Source organism: Pteropus medius, unplaced genomic scaffold, assembly GCF_902729225.1.
Source record: "Pteropus medius unplaced genomic scaffold, Ma_sr-lr_union100, whole genome shotgun sequence".
NCBI classification, from domain to species: domain Eukaryota; kingdom Metazoa; phylum Chordata; class Mammalia; order Chiroptera; family Pteropodidae; genus Pteropus; species Pteropus medius.
In genome coordinates, this window is record NW_024343578.1 from 1,871,170 (window position 1) to 1,896,232 (window position 25,063).

Here is a 25,063-nt window from a genome sequence, read left to right on the forward strand (position 1 = left end):
CGAACATTTCAGTGGCTTAACACAAAGATTTATCGCACATACTATATATCCATCATGGGCTGGCAGATGGCAAGAGACACTATGATCTGTTCCGTGTGGTAACTCGGGGAACCACGCTGATGAAGGTTTCTCTATTTCATGACTATTCTATCATGTAGCTTCAGAGTCCACAAGAGCAGAAGAAGAGTATGGACACCACCACATCACTTCTTAATTCCTTTGACCCATAAATGACAGAGGTTGCTTTTCTTTACAAGCTATTGGCCAGAACCAGTGTTGAGACCTCGCTTGGGAATGGTAAGCGACACATGGATATTTGGTGCACAGTAAATTCTTCCAATGTCACTCGGCTACTAAGCAGTAGAGTAGAGAGGCTAAACGACTCCACTTGACTATGTCCTAAAAATTTATAAATATATTTTGGAAGAATCTGTTACAAGTCTATCAATAATCATTTAGAAACACCTAGACCTTATTATAGAATTCAACAGCCTTCTAGAATTCTCTATTTTCTCATGACTATCTCAACTTCTGCACATCCAAGGATAAGTTATTCAGAACCAAGCACATCAGAGGGACCTACCTTTGTTGGCACAGGCCATCCACTTGAGATTGTCTGCAAAAGCCGCCTCCCGGCCAATGAGGTACGTGAAGATGCGAACCTGAGAGGAAGATAAACACACGGATCAGCAATATTCTCTTTCCACTGTACTGCACAGACCACATGCACGGTTCAAACACATGTGGTTTACCTCTTTAATGCTTCATGCTTCCCATCTGTAGGAACATATTTAAAACATTGGAAGTACAGTCATCTAGAAATATATTCAGAACTGGAGCCTTTGATCTTTCAAACCATATGGCCCTGGTGGTGGTTGTTTTTTGGTGTGGAACTTGCGACAGAGGAGACTAACTTGAAAAGGGAGACTGGCAGCATCACGGGCCTGGGTTTGTTGCACACATATGGACAAAGATCATCCAGGTCTGGACCAAATCCACAACCATTCTCCTTATCCACACAGGAAATGCAGAATGTGCTCTTCTTGGGAAGAAAAACACCACTGAAAGACCCTCAACATTTCCCTCAACGTTGAGGACAGACTGCAGACACTCTCTTGCCATCTGTGGTGTCTGGCGTGATTTTAGGAGGTCAAGAGGCACAGCCTGTAGCCAGGAGACCACTGAAGACTTTCTTAAGCCTTCCTAAGTTTTTGACTCCTGAAGAGCAGAGAACGTACATAAAACCCTGGCTCTCTTATTTTCTATTGATTTCTCAACTATCTCTCATGAGGCCAGAGTATTTTGTTTATTTTTTATTAAAGTATAATTGACATACAATATATTAGTTTCAAGTATATGACATAGTGATTTGACATTATATGCTTAATGATGTGATCACCACAGTAAGTCCAGAAACCGTCCATCACTGTGGAGTTACTATGATATTATTTTCTCTATGCTATACATTACATCCCCATGACTTTTTTTTTCTCTGGAGGTTTGTACCTCTTGTTCCCTTTCATCCACCCTCTTTCCTCCCCTCCAGAAATCATCAGTTTGTTGTCTGTACCTATGAATCTGTTTCTGCTTGTTTTGTTTGTTTTTGCTTTTTAAATTCTACATGTAGGAAAATCATACAGTATTTGGAGAGAATGTGGAGAAAAGGGAACCTTTCTGCACTGTTGGTGGGATTGTAAATTGGTGCAGACACTGTGGAAAACAATATGGAGTTCCTCAAAAAACTAAAAACACAACTATCATACAATCCAGAAATTCCACTTCTGGGTATCTATTTGAAGAAAACAAAAATGCTAATTCAAAAAGATATATGCACTCAAATGCTCATTACAGCCTAATTTACAATAGCCAAGATATGGAAGCAACCTTGGTACGCGTCAATAGATGAATGGACAAAGATGTGGTGTGTATGTGTGTGTGTGTGTGTGTATATATATATATATATATATATATATACACACACACACACATACACATACATACACACAATGGAATATTAGCCATAAAAAAGAATAAGATCTTGCCATCTGCAACAACATAGATGAACCTATAGGGTATTATGCTGATTGAAATAGTCAGACATAATTCTTGAAATAAACCATAATCTACCTGCCAAAGTAGTACTTGAAGGTTAGATAGAAGAAAGATAAGGAATTAAACAGGTTAACCCTTTCACTCAAATTTATAGTGGTTTGTGGGTCAACACTACACAGATCAAATAAAACTCTTATGGCTGGCCAAGTACGGTCCGCTGGCCACTTCTCTGAGACTGAGTTAATGAAGACATGGTAGTAGATGAACAATGCTTGCAATGCAGCACCAAAGGCTTTACTACCTGATGGCTCCTTAGCTCATCCAGACTGGGTCCAGCACCCCTACTGTTCCTTCAGACTCTTTATTATGATTGTGTTAACTAGTATCTTATGTGGTTACATCTGTAAAGTTGATCTCCACTGGATTATCCACTTAGCAAGGAAAAAGAAGGGATATGTCCCTTTCTTCTGGCTATGACTCAGTGGAACACAGTCCTTGGAACATTACAACTCAATATATAAATGGATAAAAATATATAAGTGCTCATAGTTGACTGTAAAAATGAAGATTTTGTTTTAATTACGAATATCTTCTCGTCTGGGAATTATAACTTGAAGACTAGTTTTTAGGTGATGGTTTATTTCCAACTAAAGAGAAGTTTAAGTACACATTGTCATATAGCCTTAGTCTGTCCTCATTTGTGTTCAGTAAGGCAGCCACTTCAGCCATCACAGCTCCTGCAAGGGGGCTTCCTGAGTGGAAGAGCAGACAGAGAAGCCCTTGCCTCTCTTCATCCCTCTAGCTCTTTTCCACATTATTCTCACTGGACTCACATTGGAAAGAAGGATTTTTTTTTTTTAATTGGGAGATTCTGGCTTCTCTTGGGGGTGAGGAGGGAAGATTCAGCCTTGTATAGACAAAGGTGATTACCACCGATCCCCCTACACAGAGATATCCCCCCTTTACTTTTCCTGTCTGGCCACTGTTGGCATTTGGTTGATGATGTCTGATTTAGGGAGAAACTGAGACCCAGTTAAGTGAAGTGATTTGATTAATTTCAAGGCCTTATCTAATCAGAGTGGTTTTCTAAGACCTCATGGTAACACTGGGATCTCCTATTAATTACCCGGAGATGCTGGTTCTGTCAACACAGAAAACTTCCACCAGCTCCAAGGCCCAGAGCCAACACCCATAAGAGCCGGGACTAGAATCCTGCCTATTGAGACCAGACCCATGCTTTTTTCATAACACTTTGCCTTTCATTTAAAATCTAAGCTATTTAAAGAGAAAACACTAGACAGATAAAAAACCTGCATTCCCCTGGTTCTTAACCAAGTAGAAAGCATAATGAATAGCTTTTAGGAGAAATGAAGCTACGAGACTATCTTTGTAGGCAAAGAGGAAAACATCCGACACAAAGCAACCTATTTATTTTTGAGTACAGGTACCTGGGTGCACCAAACCTCCAATGCCGTCCAGATGAAGAACCACAGGATACACTGAACTCTCTCTGAGGCATAGGTAAAACTCCAGAACGATGCTGTGCGTCATTGGAAAAGTTCTATAATTCCTGATTTTAAAAGATGGCAACCCATTTGGAAAACCAGTAGGATTGTACCAAAATTCAGACCAGACACGATTGCTCAAGAATAACTGTGCTAAGAATAATTACAATAATGAAAACCAGCACTACACCCCCCATACACACACCACCACCACTGCCCCTACTGTCACCACCACCGTGGCTTCTACAGCCAGCATCACCACCTGGGTCAGGTAGATGCTAGAGGATTTGTAGCATTATACCTGTTTTGGTGGTTGGTATTTATCTTATTGATTATGAAAGAAAATCAGAATCATGTTTAATATTTCCATTTATGTGTATCCTTGGCTTCCAGTGGACTGGCTCCTTATCTGAGTAGAAACAGAGTGGAAATGACTTGTTGCATCTCTGCCTATAAAGTAAACATAATCAAATGATATTAGGTTCACGCCCCGGATTTCTCACAACAATGTCTTTCAACTGGCAACAAAAAGAAAAGAGGTTTTATGCCAAAATAAATATTTTAGAGAGCAGCTTCACAATATCCATAGCATTTTATAATTGTGATTTTTTTCAGAACCAGTAATTCTACATTTAGGCATTTATCTTATAGCCAGGATAACAAATAAAATACCTAGGGGGCCAAACTGTAACAAAGATGAAAGGAAGTGGTAGAGTATGGAGAACTGTAAAGCTCATGTCTTCTTAAATTCCTGTCATTCAGTTTTACACATTTTGCAAATACGCAAAAATAATAAAAGTACAAGGATGTTCACATTATTTGTAATGGACCAAAAACTGTTAAATCCTAAGTGTCTCTTGAGAGATGATTGGCTAAAAGCCTTATAGTACATTCATGCAGTGGAATACCATGCAGCTATGTACTCATGGAGAAAAAGGCAGCCATTATAAATCGGTAAGGTGAAAAAAGCAGGTCATACAGTATTGTTTAGCATAGAATGCTATTTTTTTTTTTTGCAAAAGGGACTTATACTTTTTACTTCAGAAATTTCAATTTCATTTTGAATGTTTTTACAAATGAACGAGTATTGCTTTAATATTCAAAGATCACTTTGAAACAAAAAGAAAGTAATGGCCCTGCTACTTCCTGAACCATTCTGTTAAGGATATAAGCAAAATAAATGTAGCAGTGGAAATCAGACACAGAAGAGATGACATGTGGAAATTAAGTCCTGGCCTTACATCTTCCAGGGTGGGCTGATTTACTCCACCATTCAATTAACCGAGTGCAAAACATCTACGAAGAACATAGTCAAATCGCTCATTTCCGTCGCTAACAGATCCTGTAACCTAATGGATTTTATTTCGAATGGTTGGAGACTTCTTCCCTAAGAAGTGCCATCAAACAAACTTTTCCAAGTCTGCCTTGAACCCAACTGCTTTTCTGATGTGGCAAAGCGCCTTAGCAGAGGCAGAGCGGGGGTGGTCCTGAAAGCCAGGTGCACACCACTGATGATCATAGCGAGTCATAGCACAGTTCAGATCCAGGCAATCATCAGGACACACCAACACTCTCCAGAAAGCCAGGCCTATGTGCTCATCATCTGCAGGCAGGATGGCACCACTTTCATTAGTGCAGCACAAAGGCAGGGTGGAAAAAAGTCTGCATAAACCTTTTAGTTCATTTTGACCTCCTACTTAAGTTTGGATGGTCTTTAAGTGTTCTACAAACCCAATTAAGCTTAATAAAACGTTAAGATGTGGACATTTTGAAGTTCAAAGTCACTTAATTTAATCTACTTAGTATACAATTTCTCAAATGAAATAAACAAAAAACTCAATGCAGTTTTCCTCTCCCCAAAAAACAGATTTATGCTTTTTACTCATATAGATGCAATTCTCACCAAAAACTTAGAGGGGCATCATTCCTCTCGACCTTTGGTAAATGTAGGTAGTTTGAGTTTGCAAAGATAATGAATCAAATTCTCTCCTTTCCATTAAAATAGGAGAAGCGAAGGAGCTACTAGTAGAGCTATAATGGGACAACTGCACAGCCAGGAAATAGGCTGCTGCAGCTTACACATGTCCCTACAGTAATGAATGGGAGATCACCAATGCCCATGCTTTTGACATAGTCCAAGAGTAGCTGTTCAACATCCATCTGTTACAAGTAACTCCTGAGCACTTACTGTGTGCCAGGGACCTTTCTTGGTGTTGGAGATATGATGAATAAACAAAGCAAACTCTCTGTCCTCAGGAAGTTTACATTTTCATGAGTGTGAAACATGATAAATGTCAAATTCATATATGTTTAATTAATTGTCGATTTAATGCTTATGAAGAAAAAAAAAAACAGGGTAAGGCAATAGAGAGTAATGGGGGTTGCCGTTTTAGAAAGGAAGGAAGAGAAGGCCTCCTTGGTAAGATGATATTTGAGCAGGGATCCGGACAAAATAGGGATGGTGGAGGGGAGCAAGACATATGGCTTTTGGGGAAGACTGTTCCAGGTAAAAGGAACAGAAGGTATAAAGTCCTTGAAATAGGGATGCTTAAGGGATATTGAAGAGACCAGTGGGGATGGAGTGGAGTCAGCTAGGAGAGGTTGTAGGGGACGAGCTTAGACAACAGGTGCCAAGTTATGTGAGTCCTTGTGGGTCACCGTTAGATAGTGTTTTTTTTGTTTTGTTTTGTTTTGTTTTTCCAGTGAGAACGAAAGCCATGGGGGTACTCAGTGGGAGCCTGACATAAGCTACATATAATATTGTAAAAGGTCATTCTGTCTGCAGTGTAGAGAATTGGCCATGGGCTGTCGTGCTCAACCAGGCTGCCCATTTGATTTTCCTGTGATGACCTTATAATTCTGAATGCTCAGGTTCCATTCAAGAACAATTAAGTCAGAACATCTGGAGCCAGGGCCCGACTTTTAATAGCCTTATGGAGGTTGCAAAGTGAGGTCAAGTATGAGAACACAGCCACAGGGAGATAAGAATAGAAACAGATACTAAGTAAGAGGCAACTGAAGCATTTTAGGTGAGAAACACAGTGGCTCTGGCCAGGGTGGTGAGAGTTGTCAGACTTCACTGGGCATCAGAATTACTAGGAGCTTTGAATTGCACATTAAAGGTAGAGTCCCTAGCACCTACACTCCAGAGATTCAGGTTAAGAAGGCCCAGGGATCTAGATTTTTTTAAAAGCACCCATGGTGGGTCTAAATCAACACTGCCAACACTTAAAAAACAAATACCTCCAAGAAGATGAGGCCTGAGCAAAGGAAATCGGGACTGTGAAATAAATCACTGGAGCTATTTCCAATAAAGGTGATTCTATTTATTGCTAAAGACTGAGGCTGAACTTCAAAGAGTTTACAATTCGCTAGATGGTTAAAAACAAAAAGAGAGGAAATGGAAATGGATCATTTAAAAATGACATTTTTAAAGAAGCTCATGTCCATCCAACAAGGCAAGAACATCAGACATCGACCAGACAAGGCAAGCAGGATCAGTCAACTGCACTTTCCTCTTTCCCCAGCAAAGGACAGGTCTATACCTGAACGTCTATAGCTGCTGAGCTGGTGTTCACCCAAAACATTGCTCCTTGAAATTACAATAACCCCACTCTTGCTCCCAGACACAGAAAAAGGGCTGGGACCTGGGCACTGAGAAGTCCCTGAATACACAGTCTGCTTTTATAGAAATATAAGGTAATCTTTTATTTTAAAATAACATTTAACTATAAATTTCTACCTTTAAAAACCTGCAGTTTATATGGATTATAGATATAACTGAATGTGCTGAAAGAATCATCCAGTACCTATGGGTGCCCACAGCCATGGCTTGGTTCTAAACTTGAATTCAGATAAGTGGCAGCTTCTGCACGTAAGCGTGTGAACTCACCTTCATGTCTTCTCACCTGCTAATGTCCCTTCAAACTCACTGCCTTCAACTCAATTATTTCCTAAAGTACCTCCAGGATTTCTCAAAAATGGTGCACTATTTCAGCTTTAGAAAGCGGTCTCCTGATATCTTTATGTTTTAAAGTCAATTTGATGTTACTCAATATATTCTTAATCTGTATCTTCACAAAAGATATTCCTAACCAACTTCTACTATTAATTGCTCATTTCTATGATTGCTGATGGAGAGGAGCACTTCTTGATGAAATCTTTAATCTCTAAGCAGAAGATGAGGATTGGAACTTTATTATTCACAAAAATCCTTCATAAATCACTGCCAATATGTGTCTTCATGAAAATGCTGCAAGAGAAGAGGTAGACTCAGGGAAGGTTGACGCCAGTGGAAACAGTTATATTGAGTAGGCTGCTTTAATCTAAAAGTCATCATGCTCGTAATAAAAGAAGAAATGTCCTTATCCAGATAAGAGAGGCAAGGATGAGAGAGGCAAATAAGGTAACGCTGCCTTGAGCAGCGATAAAATAGGAAAAATTGAATTAAATTACAAAAGTAATAAAATTTCAACAAATGAATATCATAGATCATTATGAAAAATGAACTGTCATTTTGGGGATGCTCTAAGAGTCGGTTTAATCTCCTTCCTCTCAAGCACAGTCCCTGATACCTCATGTGCGATACTGAAAATATCCCAAATCAGAAAAAAAAAAAAAAAATCACCATTTGTAATCTTCTGGCCAGGGAGATAGAAGTCCAGTTTTATGGTCATGTATTTTGTCATAGTGAAGGAGACAGGTGTCTCTGGGTCCCTCAGAAACTGTGACCTGGGTTAGCATAGTGGAACAGAGATTTACCACTTAATAGAGAAGTAAGAAGTTAAGCTGCAAGCATCCTCAGAGGTGGGTGATAAAATTCGTTCAGGGAGCAACCAGTATATTAACCATATCTTTTTATTTTCTGTATATTTGATGTTCTGATATCTGGAGCCTTGTGGCTCTGAAGAGATTGCCCCTCCCAGGGTTAGCTAATTCCTGGAGATTGTATACAACTTGCCTGCAAATGCACCTTTGATAAACAAACCAACCAATTCAGAGCTCAAGCCTCAAACCACCTCCTTTCATCAGGTGCTTACACCCTGGGCCATTTTCCACCTGCCCTAATCACCCAGGGCCAGGTACCAGACAATAAGGCCCAGCCCTCATCCTCCAGGGCCCACTGAAATTACTCAACCCTAAACCTGCCTATACTACTGGACTTTCTTCTCATGGAAATAATAAAGCCTTCAGCTCACAAACTCCGCCTCCCTCTCTCTGCCCACTCATCTTGCCTTGGTGCACCCAAGTGGCCCTACATGTCTCTTGCTTCTGAGGGGGCATGAGTATAATAAACTTCTTCCTTCCAGATGGTCACTTCCATGGCTGTGTGCCTTACCACACCTGATTAAAACAAATCCTGGGTACCTCTAACACAGTGGGAAATCAGAGGACCCAGGTTCCATGTGGGTCCAACTTTACACTTACTGGCTTGGTGATCAGAGTAAGTTAGTTAAACATTCTGAGCTGTGCTTTCTACCTATATATTGTGGATCATCTACCCACCCCACTCACTATGATTAACAGCAAATGAGATAATGGATGAAAAGTGGTCAGAAGCTATGAATTCTAGTAAGTTAGGGTTGCATTCCACTTGTATTTCAGATAATTTTTTCCTCAGTAAAACTAAACAATGTGAGCTGAGGAAAGGCAAGTCTCCTTTCCATAGATACCCCCTCATGGTGCCCAGAGGTTTGGTTGAAGAGGAAATTGACTTTGTGGGTAAAAAAAAAGAACTTTTTTCCTAAGGGAGGGTTTGGACAAGTCATCACTGATATTTGTCATTACCAAGGATAATGGGATTGACAGTTCCCAACATAATCGGCGTAACACTAGAGATGTAACAATGATCACTTCTATTAACCTTTGGATAATCATAAGATCCACTGAGAATTTGGTAAGGGTTATAGACTTTCTCCAAACTAGAAAATGCCCAAGCCTGTATGTATATTTGCAATTTCAGACAAGATCCATGAGGTCTGGGGCATTTTTCCACAAAAGCCCAAACCTGGATTCTCCAGGTACCTCTAGATCTCAGGTAAGAACCTCTGTCTTATATTCTTCTTGTATTCTGCACTACAAATTCTTTGTAAACAAATTGTGCTCTTTGGACAATCAAGATGGGCTCTCATCTGAAGTGCTTGCCAAATGGGGAGAGAAGTTCACAAGTCCATTTGCATGCCCATTCTCCAATGATATGCGTACCAGGTATCAGTATCCATGATCAGATCCAGAAAAGTCACATCAGGAATGAGTCCTCAACATAAAGGAACAAGGTAGAGACATCAGGACCCCCGAGACAAAATAGGCATCGCTGTGGTTCTTATGATACACATCACATCATGAAACCTTCGAATGACCACATTTAAAGGAGCAGGGACAGAATGGACAGACAAGACTCCTATTTCATTCATTTTTGAATTGACAGACTCCAGCACAATGCTTGGCATAGAGCCAGTACTCAAAACACTGTTGGCAGCACCATAAAAATCCCCTCTGCTGATACTAGAGCTCTTGAGATAATCTCATCTCCAGGCTTCAGGCTGCTGGCTACTGCATGACTTATAGATTTGTATGGCCAGAAAGCCCTTCCCTGCATCCTTTGCCCTCTTGGACCTGAAAAGATCAAGTGGTGACAGTTGATTGTTCACAGGGATGCCCCTTCTTCTAAGAAGATTTACACATTCAACACCATGAACAAAAAGATAAACTCATATTATGTATAGCTATTAAGGTAAGCAAAACAGATCAGAAAATCTTATGTAAAAGAAAAATTGTTCCACAAATTGGGATGGTGATAGATAATGCTCATGAAACACCACGAGACCATGTCATTCCCTAATTTGAACCTCCAATGCCTTCTCATTGCATTTGAGGTATATTTCAAACTCCTAATCACAGCAAAGATGCCCTAGAAGATCTGGAAACATGGCAAACTCCTTTTGGCTTTAGGATCTTCGTGTCCACCTTTGCCACTTCCTGGAATGTTCCTCGCTTCCCACTTTGCATGGTTAACTCCCTGTCACCCTAATTATCCTTCTTCACATCACCTCATTTGTCTCCTTCATGATACTCAGTACCTTTTTCAGTTATCTTAATGATTTGTTTGTTTACTTGAATTATGTCCATTTCTCTCTCCAAGCAAAAATGTAGATGTTGTGAGGGCAGTACGAGGCAACTGTGCCCACTTGGTGCCTGGCATGTAGTGGTTCCTTATAAATATGTTTCTCATCTTCTCTGCATTCCTTTTCACAAATTTTAGAAGTCAAGAGAAGTCAACATAGAACACACTTGAATTTACCAGAATGAAAGTTCTTTCCTTCATCACCCTCTCCATTTTAAATACGTTCTTATATTTTTAGGTGGATATGCCATCAATCAGCTGAAGTTTTATTTTCCCTGTGCTCAGTTCCCTTGATTTCTTTTTACACTAAGCTCAGTGATAAAATAGGAAGAAATGGAGGGGTAAAAAGCTCTAATCTTTGTTATTATAGTCTCGGTTCGGGGGCCAGAAAATGGTGTCTTATTTCAGGACCTCCACGGGTGAATGATCAGTTTTATAATGTGTTTTTTTTCTACCCCTGATTCTAGATAGAAGCCATGCAAAGATTGAAGCCAACTGTATTTTAAATAATGACCTGCTTCAGGGATTACCTAGTAGGAGAAAGACTACATCTTAAAATAATGGTGTCACACTTGCCCTTCTAAGCAACTTTCAGTGGAAGTCTCTCCTTTTCCCTCATGCTTTGTGACAGTTTGGACAGATGGCATCGTTTCATGGAACACACAGACGACTGGGTAGACAGGTTAGCAGAAGGCATGAATACAAGACAGAGCTGAGAATCAGACACACCTAGTTTTAGAATCTGGATCTTCCCCAATGCCCTGAGAGGCTTTGGGTGAGTTACTTGACCTTTCTAAACCTCATTCCTTACTTGTGAGGTATAGCAATTAATATAATAGTACTTACATGGCAGGCTGCTGTTAAATGGAATAAAGAAAGAAAACTGGTAGGGGTTGTGGTAGTGGTGGTGGGGATTCATGCTGCAAAAAAGTGTGTGAGGGGTTCTCATTCTAAGAGAACACCTCCAATGGTGCTCTTTCCCGGATTCTAAAGAGAAAATGTATGGGGAAAAGGCCCAAGGATGTGAAGCTTGAAAACATGACTTGGCTTGCCTTTCTCCAGACTTTAGGGAAAATTTCCTTTTTCCTTAATGTTCCCTCCACCCCGAGTTTGTCTCTCTTAGCCTCTCTCCACTATTGGACTGGTGAGCCCCCAAGGGTGCAGATCAGGGTACAGAACCAAGACCCACTTGGTCTTCAGCACAAATGTGGTCCTTGCGTATTCTCACTGGGATTTGAGGCCAAAGGGCCGCAGTAAGAAACAGCATGCATTCGAGCACTCCCTCTACTCACTACCCTGCTGAATCAGCACAGTGGAAGGTTACACATCAAGGATTTGGGATTTTGGAATTCTGCCCAATTCATTCTCAAACATATTAAAATCAACAGATGTTGTGAATTCTAAACTAGCACAGTTACTTTCTCCCAAGGTTCTTGTCACTTCTATTTTTCCAACCAATCCTCCCTGTCACTAAGAATTAGTCTAAAATTGCAGTTTCCGCTGTCACCTCACCTACTGCCTTCTGGGGCTTACTGTCAGTAAGAAAGTCAAGGACTCATCAGACAACTGCAAGGATACTGTTGAAGAAAGTGTTCATTCCATTTACCTGTGATTCTCCAAGAGGCAGACAGGAAGGGACATGCTCTGGGGTGCAGGGAAGGGGCTTATATTTTGGAATCACCTGTAGGGTTTTGGCAATTTATAGACTGTCATTACCTAGACACCAACTTCTGCCCCCTACAGGGGTTCCAGTGTTCCCATGACCTAGAATTCCCACTATGAGAGTATGCCACCTGGATGAAGAGCACTATTTTGGCATAATGAGTAGTAGCCTCAGGATGCATGGGGCAGGAAAGCGAGTGAAAGCTCTGGAAGAATTTGGGGCACCATTATCTTATTTTTGAGGCATTCCAGGGAAAATTTTATGTCTTGTCTTTAATTAGTAAAAGTTTTCTCCTAAGCAATTGTTATATTTTAATCTTACAAACTGTGAATCTAGCAGCTGCCCAGGGTTCCCTCAAGCAGAGGGCTCAAACATCTGAGATTAGGTGTTTTGGGCTCTACTTTTGTATCACTGCCTTTGCTGTCCACTTTTCCTTCCTTCTGACCTCCAATCTGTGTTCCTTTTTCTGTTTGCCATCCACTCATCTTCTCTCCATCAAGTATTAACTGGGTACTCATTAGATACTAAACCTCCTGTTCAACACTGGAGACACAGGGGGGAGGAAAAACCCATATGGTCTCTACCCTCATGGAATTTTGATAGGCATTAAATTAAATATGGAAATTGCTGTATTTGTTCATTTTAACAATATTAATTCACCCAGTTCATGAACACAAGATATCTTTCTGTTTATTTGTGTCTCCTTCAGTTTCTTTCATCAATGTCTTATAGTTTTCGGTATATAGCTCTTCAACCTCTTGGTTAAGTTTTTTTCCGAAGTATTTTATGGTTTTCATGCTGTTGTAAATGCAATGGTTTTCTTTATTTCTTTTTCACAGTTTGTTCTTAGTGTATAGAAATGCAACCGATTTCTGTATGTTGATTGTGTGTCCTGCATCTTAACTGAATTCATTTTATTAGTTCCAATAGTATTTTGGTGGAGTCTTTAGAGTTTTTCTCTATATAATATCACCTCATCTGAAAACAGATACAATTTTACTTCTTCCTCTCCTATTTAGATGCCTTTTATTTATTTTTCTAGCCTAACTGTTCTAACTCAGACTCCAGTACTATATGGAAGAGGAGTAGGCACCCATGTATCGTTTCTGATTTTAGAAGAAGCACTCTCAGCTTTTCACCATTGTGATGTTAGCTGTGGGTTTTCATATATGACCTTTAGTTTGTTGGGATATGTTCCTTCTATATCCAATTTGTTGAGAGCTTTTACCAAGAAAGGGTGCTGGATTTTGTCAAATGTCTGTAATTGTAAAGTTGTCCTATTCCTTCTCAGCTTTGTGTACTGGTAAGAGGAACATTTGAGGCTAAAAAAATCCTTCTTGATCCTTCTTCCTATTTATTGTTCTCGGAAATGAACCCTCATTCTTTTTTCTTTTTCTTCCTAGATCTTATATGTAAGAGAAAACAACTGAAAAATAAGTAGTATTGGTAGTGCAAATAGGTTGGTGAAAAAGGCGTTTGACAGACAAGCACCGACAAAGGTGAGGTCACGTGGGAAAACAGTTTATTCCTTTTCCCAAGGAGCTTTCAGGCACTGAAATTACAAGCTCCCCATTCTCTGGCCTCTGCCTTGTGCCTCAGTCTCACCTCAGGTTGACTCCCCAACACCATTGCCAAATTTCCACCCATCCACCCCCCTTCCTGAAGACTAGTCCTTTTCCAATTCCTTAAACACCTGTCACATGTCCTTTGCATAAGCTACTCCCTATGCACTGACACATATTAGCATGGCTATCTCCTTCACATCCTTAAAGTCTCATCACAAAACTTTCTACCTCCCAAAGTCCTTCCCTCCTCATTTTATCTAAATTAAGTCTCCCTTTTATTCTCTGTCTCAGACTCTACTGATTTTCTATATAGCACTTGGTACAACTTACAGTTGTTTTATTTGCCCATCACCTGGCTATGTTCTGCTCCCTACACACACACATGCACGCACAAGAGTATAGATACCATATAAATTTTGTATTTATATTGGTTCATTGTAGTTTCCCTACTCCTAATCCAGCATCTGACCCATAGAAGCTGCCCTCAAATATTTGTCAGATAAATGAATTAACATGGACATCGCTCATTCATGGGTCGCCAGGAGACAAATCCAACTCAATGGCATATGACACAAACGGTTATTGCAGGAAATTAAAAGGTAAACACACCCTAAGTGGGGATAATCCATCATCATATATAGAGTAGCTAAGAGAAATAGAGGGAGTAAATGAGTACTAAAGCATTAAAACTAAGGCGTTTGAGCACTGGTACCGCACATGGTAGGACTGCGCTGAAATGGGCACCATCATTATTCCCTATCTTTACTTAACAGATGAGCAAACTGAGGCTTAGAAAGGTAGGAACCTATCCCAGGTCACACAGCAGGTAAGTGGCAGCTACCAGACCTTTTTAAGTTAAGACACGTAGGACTCCAAAGATTATTTTCTTAATTGCAACATCATGACATGAGAACACAGTAGGTCACAGAAGAGGAACCAGCAGGTCACAGAAGAGGAAATACTCAGGGCAACAGAAACAAACGAACAGAAAATAAACAGATTAAAATGTTCTATCTTACTTTTAAGCACACACACTAACATAGATTAAGACAAAAATAAGAGTTTTGGGATATTTTTGTTTTTTACTGTCAGATTGAAAATAACTGGTTGATGACAATGAGAGTACTAGGAAATAGCCTTTCTGCTGGTGGGAATTTAAATTGGCATAGGTTTTCTGAGAATAACTTGGCCATACTTTCAAATATTTAAAATGTGCATTAAGTTGTGCAATTCAACTTTTATGAAATCACTTCTAGGAATTATTTTTTACCACCAAGTTGAATTTTTTTACTTTGCTAAAGTGTACAAATAGAATGAATATAATAGTCTACATTCTATGGCTTTTACTACTTTATCCATTGATGATTTCCATTAGATGCTTTTGTCCTTCATAGTTCAGAAAAAGTTCAGATGACTAATATTCTGTAGAAGTTCAATCTGCCTTCCTTTCTAACTACCAAGTTAATCTGTCTTTTCGGAGGACTTGCCAGATGTTATTTTTGTTTGTTTATTTGCCTCGCCACACTGCCCAATGAAACCATCATACAGTGAAACAAAGATGTAACATAAAGGATATATGTTGCAGTACTGTTCATATTAGAGAAAAACTTCAACTTAAATGTACCCACAAAAGAGAATTATAGTATATTCATTCAATGAAATTTCATGATGCCATTATAAATAATAGAAAAGTTGATCACTTAATGACTTGGAAAGATATCGGTAAACAAACAAAATAGGCTCCAAAATGCCATCCATGTACAGCCTTATCCAATCTAAAAAATTATATAAATACACATGCATAGAAAAATAATGGAAAGATATATGCAGAAAGGCTTCTAATGACATAATCTCTGGTGGATAACTGGCAATACTTATTTCCTGTTATCTGCTTGTTTACAAATTTTCTACGGCGAACGTGTAATATTTTTATTATAAAAACTTTTTCAAATAAAGAAAGTAAGAAATTTCCATTCAATTCCATTCAGCACATATTTACAGAGTATCCGCTTTCTGTCAGGCTCTGTGTAAGGCACTAGAAGTACAATGTTGACCTAATGCCTAACTGCATGCAGATAACATTCAGGGAGGAAAATGCACACTTTAGAGCTTAAGTATTATAGAGATGATATGCTATTAAACAGGTCTCATAAGGATGTTCTACTGAAAATTAGAAGCAGTGCCATTTCAGAAATGGATGAGGCCAATAGCTTGAGGCCAATAGCTACAAAAAAGATCACCCAGAGCTGTTAAGAATAGGTAAGTCTTGATTCCATTCCATGCTCGTAGCTGAAAGCTTATTTCTATAGGTATTCAACCATCACTTCATTTTACCTTTCTCCTTTTTTGAAAATTTCTGACCTGAAAGATGTCTTCAGCTCAAGGTGACATGTCAATGCTAAGAGTGAATATGAGTACCTGAGACACTGCAGCAGAGCCTCCCAGAGCCCAGGCCCTCTGAAGGCCCACCGCCCACATTTATGGTCTCATTTTTCTCCCAAGGGAACTAGAGAACATAATCTAGACTCCCAAAAAGTATTGGGAAGATCTAACAAATTTTATGACTACAGAACACTGCCCAAGAGGTATGTCTGCTGTTAAGAAATCAGAAAATGAATCAATCTGCTGTCAACGCAGCTTTGCAGCTAATGTGGTTAATACGGTACACTTTGATTTTCTTTAGAAATGGAAGAACAGAGAAGGAATGCTGGCATGCTACTTATCTGCCCCCATGCTGGGGCAGAGAAGGACTGGAGGTAGTGGCTTGATAGTTACAACTCCAGCCTTGCATCTCCAGGCCTGAGGCCAGCCTCCTGCCTCAGTGGATAATGAGTTTGGCAATCTCTGATCATCTTTCCTGAATGCTAATCCCCATCACAGAACTTCTATAATGCATGATATAATTTAATACACCTGGCAGACTTACCACCAGTTCATTCTTTTGTTATGTAATAGCCCACAGTGAAGTCGAGGGTGGTTAATGCTCTGACAACCAGCTATTATCCCCAATAACAGGTGATTTTCAAAGGATTATTGCCATCAGAAACCATTTTGTAATAACCAGCAAATGGAAGCTGGCGTAGCAAAGAAAGATGGTCTTTGGGAGTTGCCATTTATTTTGTACAGATCTGCAAAGACGCTTCAAGCATCTTCCAAATGAAACAACTGGAGTAGTGATGAGGTTTTATGGGCCAAGATACATCACTGCACTAGAAAACTTAGAGGGACGGATGTCTTAAAGTTACTCTTAGAAATCTTTCTATTTTTATAAGACTTTTCATCTTTTCCCCTCATCTTTGCCTTTTCATAATATTCTGAATTTCTAAAAGCCTGCTTCTCAGTAAGTTACAGAAATCTTGGGAGCTTTCCATGAACTAATTTTACTCTGAAGATGTTTTACCTTTGTGTCAGGCCACAGATGGAAGATCAGTCATGGCACTGATTCTGAGAACATTATTTCTGATAAGCACATCCTGACTTAACTGCATCTCACTTTGGGAAGATAACGTAGGTTGGGTTATGACAAGAGAAGAATAACCTATTGTCCTCAGTGTGCAGGAGTTTGGCTATCAGTCTATGGCAAAGCGAGGCTTTCTTTATTCACTACCATGATACCCCACAACCAAGTGAGTCCTGCTTCATGGGAGAAATTTCCTTTCAGGCAGTAGTTTTGTTAGACGTGAGTCCTCTCCTAAAAGAAAGGCCTATGAATGATATATTTCCTTAGGACAGTTCCCAAAATAGCACTCCTATCCTCCAAACTCAAAATCCAAATTCTGTAACATCAGGAAGGTGGTTTTTCATGTCACTGCTATGTGAGTTCTTTGTACTTTACGCAGATTGCATAAATCCCAGCTGTTTGAACTTGGGAAACATGTTCAGTGATGAAATTAAACCAACATCATCTTCCTTTATCTTGACAGTTTAGACGACTGGAGGCGATTGCTGCTCTGGCCATCAGGTTAGGTAGTCAGTACTAAAATTACTATACTGCCTAAAGTTTATCTTTGATTAAAAATTAAATTTAACTTTCTTTTATCATTTTCCATGCCCCAACAACATGCATGTGTTCTTCAAGTTAGATCAAGATGAACTAAATATTTAATAATCTGTCCTAATTAGCTACAACTGTTACCTGATTTCTCTCTGTAAATGAATGTGAAAGGGCCCGGTAGGCCTAACGTTAACCTTCATCCACTCTCATTATAGGAGAGAAATTACAGGCTCTAATTAGATGCTTCGAACTGCAAAGAAATAGAATTTTCATAACCAGCTTATTAAAATCCTAGGGCCCCTATGGGATAGGGCAAATTGCTTCTATTCTGATCTGCTTATCCTTGTACAACACTATACAGAAGACTCGTGTTGTCTGCCTTGCACAGCTCATATTTCTCCCAAATTAATGAGTACTCGAATTATTCCAGCTGCCCTCTTGGCACAAACAAAAATTGAAAATCTTCGGCTGCCAAGTGACGTGGATAACTCAGCTGCTAAATAAAATATGCTTAAGGGGACACAGCTGCTGGGGTGCCTATTTACATTAAAATTACTAAATCCATGAACACAGAACAAATGTCCCAAGACAGCGAAACAGTGTTAAACACTTAGGTTAACCCTTTTATTAGTCCAGGGCCCTCAACGTGTAAGTGTCCCACGCAGTGGAGCAGAAACATGACATTTTTACCAAACACCTTTTTTTCCCATAAAACAGATCCCTAAGTATTATGGTTAGAGAACTAGTGGGGATGGTCCCTAGGGAGTCCCCACTCTTGGAAGTTCTTTACTTCCATTGACGGACTCTATGTCTGTTGATGTCTTTGTACAAACCAATTAAAGTTTTCAACTAAAATTAAACGTAGATCTTAGGTTTGCTAGGTTTTGACATTTTATTAATCTTTACAAGATTCTCTTCTGTGTTCTGATTCTCTTCATTGTTTACAGGGTCCGATAAAGCTCAGATGACCAAGAGGTGGAAGTCATAGAAAATGATATTCCGAAGGTCAATGAACGGTGTCTCAAATATAAGTGGCCAGCCATTTGGCAGGACTTAGTAAGGAGGCCCCTGAAGAACCAATTCAGACAGAGAAGGAGCCAGTATGGGAGAACAGTAAGGAACAAGAAAAAAGCATGGGGGAAAAGGTCCAAGTATTTATTGATTAATTCAGCACTCCTTAATATATAATTAATGCGCTTCCATTACCATCGCAAAATTCCAGACACTAAGGGGTTTTGCTCAAATGTCTCCAAAATCCCTAATCATTGATAATGTCAATGACCTAGCCCAGATAAAAATTCTTAACCCAGATTTCAAAGACTAAACCCCTGTCCAGATCCATGTCTCAACCATACACAAATATTCAAGCAACCAAATACCCCTCAAAGTTAGTCTTGGACCATCAAAGAATGTATTAGCAAGGTCTATCTTCTCGCTGAATTCGTAAATGTTTTTTTTGTTTTTTTTTTAAATTCAGAATCACAAGTTACAGCCTGGTTTCTCTGGCTAATTACAAAAACATGTTCTGTTTGCCTTCCTGAACATTCTGCCTTGCACACTTTGCATTGTCCAAATCATGTAAAATTATAGAGTGATGTCATCAAATAGATCAGGCTCAGGGGAAACAGATGAAGATTCTATAAACACTTTTCACCCTTAAACACATAGCCTAAACAGAATACTTCCTCTCTCTATAAGAGAAAAATGGCAACGAATGAGATTTAAAAAACAGAATGGGGACACGTGAACATCAACCCACAAACATTTGAACATGATTAAGGAAGCACAGACATAAATGAAGATAAGAGGGAAAATGTTGCTCTCAGAAAGAAAAAAAAGGCCTTGACACTGAAGGAAGCCAATACAAAGTCAATTTAAATTACATGGTGATGCTTTTGATCCATGCCATTACCATGTATACTTTTGCTTGTACTGAGATGCTTGCCTAAATACCTGAGTGTCTCCAAACAAGGTATTATCTGCCTCTGAACAGTCCTACCTCATTTAGAATCTAAGTACCCAGACATTTTAATCCATAGTACACAGTCCTGCATCCTGCCTAAAAACAAAAATTTTAGAGATGTGGATTTTGCAGTTATTTTCCTAGGATGGGTGTCAAAAGACAGAATTCTTACATAACCTTCACTGTCACTTTTATGATGACACTTCTGACTCTTCTAGGGAAACTATGAGTCCCAGACATGTTCTGGATCAAATGCAGAATCAGCACACACAATGTGATCTTAAGAAAGAGCAGATGATGTGAATGACTGTGACCTGGAAAAGCATATTTACATTTTATCTTGCCTTTGACACCTTATAGTACAAACACAAAAGTTGTCCTCAACAACTTTGGTGTTGCAAAGTCTTTAAAAATAGCTCTGATATATGGGGTCAGGCAAACCTATTAAATGAGAAAGATAGAATCAAGTGGCAATCACCCATACTGATAACAGGAACAGTACCACGAGTAGTATAAAACATCATAGGTTATAAGTGTCCATTCCAGAAGGCAGTATGATTTTGCATGAAGGAATACTTTTCCTAATTATCTAAGATGAATGGTAGCCCAAGAATGTGAAAAAAAAAAGTATATACAGGTATATGTTTATGTCTGTATATGCAGTCATTTAGCTATATTAACTACATGAAATTACAAGACAGACTGATATGCTACCACTGACCAGCTCTTCAGATTCTTTTAGTCATTTATTTTTTGGCGAGTTGACTCTTTTAGGGTAATAGCTAATCTAGTTTTGTAAAGTACATCAAATGGACTGATAGTCTTTAAAATATAGTTCCCTATCTCTCAATGTAATGAAACTGTTACTTGATCTCTTGCCAGTTTCATTTTAGGAAATCAAAACAAAAGATGTGTTTAAAGAGAATTTAAATTAATTTTGTTTTGGTATTTCAGAAACACTTGTTGAAAGTGTGACAATGCATAGCCAAGACTCAGACTTACTGTGGTAAATTAATTATTCTGTTTCAATTTGATATATTCCCTTGAGGAGGCAAAACACTCAAAAATGACCATTTCCATTAGATATTCTTTCATCTCTACATATTCTAGCTAGCTTTTTGAAAATAGTCTTGACTACTAGAAGAAGAAATAAGGCCTAGCAGTTGTCCATTGAGACTAATCTAACTCAATGTTTCACAAACTTATAATAAAAATCTAAAAACTAAAAAAGAAAAAAATCTTAATGTCAGCTAAAGAAAAAAAAGACTGTACACACTAAGGAACAATAATGACTCACAGCTGTCTTTTCACAACAGAAATAATAAAAGGCAGAGATAACGGAATACCTTTTTTTCTGGGCTGAGAAAACCAAAAAAGGGCTGAAATAACTAAGTTTCTAATTAGAATTTAATACTCAGTAATGACATCCTTTAAAAGGAGAGCAATAAAAGAAATCTGAAATTCTACACTATAAAAATTAAAAAAGTAAATAAAATAAAAGGAGAGCAATATTAAAACTTTCACACAAATTTGGTATCAGCAGATTTCAAAGAAATGCTTTAGGCAAAAGGTCTCATCTTTTTACTTTTAAACCTTGTAAACACAATGTACATGTAAATAACCCTATTTATCTTCTAATAGATATAATAACAAAAGGATTGATTCATCAAGAAAACATAACCCTAAATTTATATACTGATAATAACAGAGACACAACAATATATAAAACAAAAAGAGACTGGACTAAAAGGAGAAATAGAGAAATACAACATCAGAGCAGGGGATTTTTAACACCCCTCTCTGTAACAGACAGAATAAGCAAAGTAATCAGTAAAGACACAGAGGATGCGAATATTACAATTAGTTAATTTGACCAAATTGACATATACAGAACATTATATTCATCAACTGCAGAATACATTTTGTTTACAAGTACTCAAGGATCATTAATCAAAACACATCAATTCTTGTCTATAAAGCAAGTCTAAATATATTTGAAAGGATAGAAATCACATAGAAGCTATTCAATATCTCAGTGGAATAAGTTAAAAACCATAAAAATTAACTGGAAAATTTGGAACCCAAATTGCTTCAAAATTAAATAATATACTTTAAATAATCTGTGGGATATTAAAAAGCTCACAATGAAAATTAGAAGATAGTTTGAATTCAATGATAATGAAAATATAATATCAAAAAGCACATAGGATATCACTGAAGCAACTAGAGGGAAATGATAGCTCTACATGCATATAATAAAAAAGAAGGCTGAAAATCATGATCTAAAGTTTCATTATAACAAGCTATAAAAATGTCAAATTTAACTCAAAGAAAAAATAAGAATAGAAATCAATGACAAGGAAAACACGTACTATGCCAAAAGTTGCTTCTTGAAAATCCAATAAAACTGATAAATCCTTAAAAAGACAGACTAAGGAAAAATGGGTGAAAACACAAATTAACCATATTAGGAATAAAAAAGATAAAGTCCTATCAATCTTATATATTAAAAGGAAATGAGGGGAATTTATAAATAACTTTAGTCCAGTAAATATGAAAATTTCAGAGCGATGAAAACATTCCTTGAAAAGCAAAATTTACCAAAACTTATTCAAGAAGAAATTTTAAAATTGGAATAGCCTACATCTACTAAGACAATTGAATTTGTAAGGAAAAATCCTCTGCAAAGTAAACTACAGTCTCCTGTGGCCTCAACATTGAATTCTTCTAAACAATTCTTCTAAAGAAGAGAGAACAATCTTACACAAATCTTTACAAGAACAGAAAAAGAAGAAAATTTGCCCAACTTAATTTGAGGCCAGCATACACTAATTAAAAGCCTGAAAAAGAGATTACAAAAAACGGAAATTTCAAACCAATATCTTTCCTGAATCCTGAACATAGATACAAAGATATTAAAATGGTAACAAATCATGTTCAGTGGAATGTAGGCTTAATATATTATGATAAAGTTGGTTTTATGCCATAAAGGCAAGGTTAGTTTAACATTTGAAAATCAAATGATAAAATATATGGCATTAAAAAGAAAAGTATGATAATCTTAATAGATTCAGAAGAAGCACTTGATAAAATTCAACACCCATTCAACTAAATTCTTACCAAGCCAGAAATAGAATAGCACTTCCTTATCCTTAAAAAGAATAAGTACAAAACCCAACAGTAACGTAAAATGGCAAAAGTGTTAAAACTGTTCAGCCTGAGCTTGTGGATGAGATAAGAATATCTACTAATCCTTATCCTTGCAACATTTGTATGGAAATGCAAATGACCAACAAGAACAAAGACAATTTTGAAGGATCAAAATAATATTAGAAGACTTATACTACCAAATATCAAAACTTATAAAGCTCAAGTAATTAAAGCAGAATGGAATTAGTATAAGAATAGACGAATAGACCAATAGCATAAAATCAGAGTATCTAGGAAAAAAAACCCTAATTTTTTAAAAGTGCTACTAATTTTTTAAAAATACAATAAGAAAAAGGTGGTTTCTTCCATATATGGTGCTAGATCAACTTGACAATCTATGTGAAGAAAAATAAACCTTAATTTCAGATGACTATTAATAATAAAGTTTAATAATGAAGCTTAATAATAAAGCTTCTAGACAATAATAATATGAAGAATGTCATCCACCCTCTGGGTAGGGAAACATGCCTTAAATTGTACATAAAAAGGTACTATCTATAAAGGAAATGTTTGATACACCGAACCTTATCAACATTAGAAACTTCAGTTTATCAAAAGATAGCATGTAAAAGAGACAAAGGAAACCACAGAGTGGGAGAAGATATTTGCAGTACATATGTCCAATAACGAACTAGTATCTAGAATATTACAAAAAAAAAATTAAAATCAATAAAAAACAGACTAATAATTTCAATGGGCAAAAAATCTTGAACACTTTACAGAAGAGGATATCCAAATAGACAAACACAAATAGTCAATAAGTATATGAGACACTGATCAGTATTAGTCACCATGGAAATACAAATTAAAATGACACTAGATACTAAAACACACACAAACACACACACACACACACACACACATTGGAATGGCTAAAATTAAAAATTTGAGAATATCAGATGTTGGTAGAGATGAATTAGAACTCCCACTGTTGCAGTCACTTTGGAAAACTCTTTGGAAGTATCTGCATTAGCAGATGCCCACCTTGCCCACTGTGCACCCAACCTGCCCATCTTGCCCGCCGTATGCCCACTGTGTGCCACCTTGCCTGCCATGTGCCCTCCATGTGCCTGCCATATGCCCACCGCATACATAACTTATGAGGTAGTTATTCTACTAAGTATATCCCCAACACAGATGCATACACAAATATGCAATAAAAGATGTGTAGTATAATTTTTATAACAGCATAATTTGAAATAGCCAAAGTTGTAAATAATCTATATGTCGATCTATAGGAGAGGAAAAAAGTAAATTATGATATATCCATATTACAGAAAACAACATGGCAGTGATAAGAACAAACCAAACCACTGGCACACATGACAACTTGAATGAATCTAACAAATGTAACACTGAGCAATAGAAGCCAAACACAGAAGAGTATACACCACATGGTTCCATTTACATAAAGTTCAGTAACAGGTAAAATTAATCCATGGTGATAGAAGTCAGAGAAGTAATTATTTTGGGGGACATCATGACTGAAAGGAGGCATAATGAGGGAGGCTCTCGAGGTACTGGTAGGTTCTGAGTAATATATATGGTGTTCGTACGTAAGTGGTCAGTTGGTAAAAAATCATAGAGCTCTACATGTAAGTTTATTGTACCTTATCACACGTCATTTTTTGAAATGTTCAATGTACAAGGTCTTTAAAAAGTTAACTCACTATGCTTATGTAAGATTATATCACTAGGAGAAATTGAGAAGGGCACAAAGGAACACTCCATACTATTTTTATATTTCTTGTGAGTCTGAAATTATTTCAAAATAAAAATTGTTGTTTTTTTCAAGTTGTCTTTATGATAACACAGTGCTACCATCATCCTCATGAAGATAAGTGTAAATGAGCCAGAGCTAAGGAACTGGCCTAGTGAGGAAAGAATTTGTGGTTGCAATATCTTTGCCAAAAGTGTTAATGTCAGGGAACCTGGAACATGGAACTGAATCACAGTAGTCTTAGGTGAAACTCACTGACCTTATCATT

At 37.8% G+C, this 25,063-nt stretch overlaps 1 protein-coding gene across 4 annotated transcripts in view; it reads right to left on the minus strand.

The window, feature by feature from the left end:
* CACNA2D3 (calcium voltage-gated channel auxiliary subunit alpha2delta 3) overlaps positions 1-25,063 on the minus strand; it is a 793,860-nt gene that overhangs the window by 288,646 nt on the left and 480,151 nt on the right. For all 4 annotated transcript variants that reach the window (XM_039867421.1, XM_039867422.1, XM_039867424.1 and 1 more), the window contains one exon: positions 584-662. In XM_039867421.1, coding sequence (XP_039723355.1) covers positions 584-662 — 79 coding nt within the window. The remainder of the gene's footprint in view (positions 1-583; positions 663-25,063) is intronic.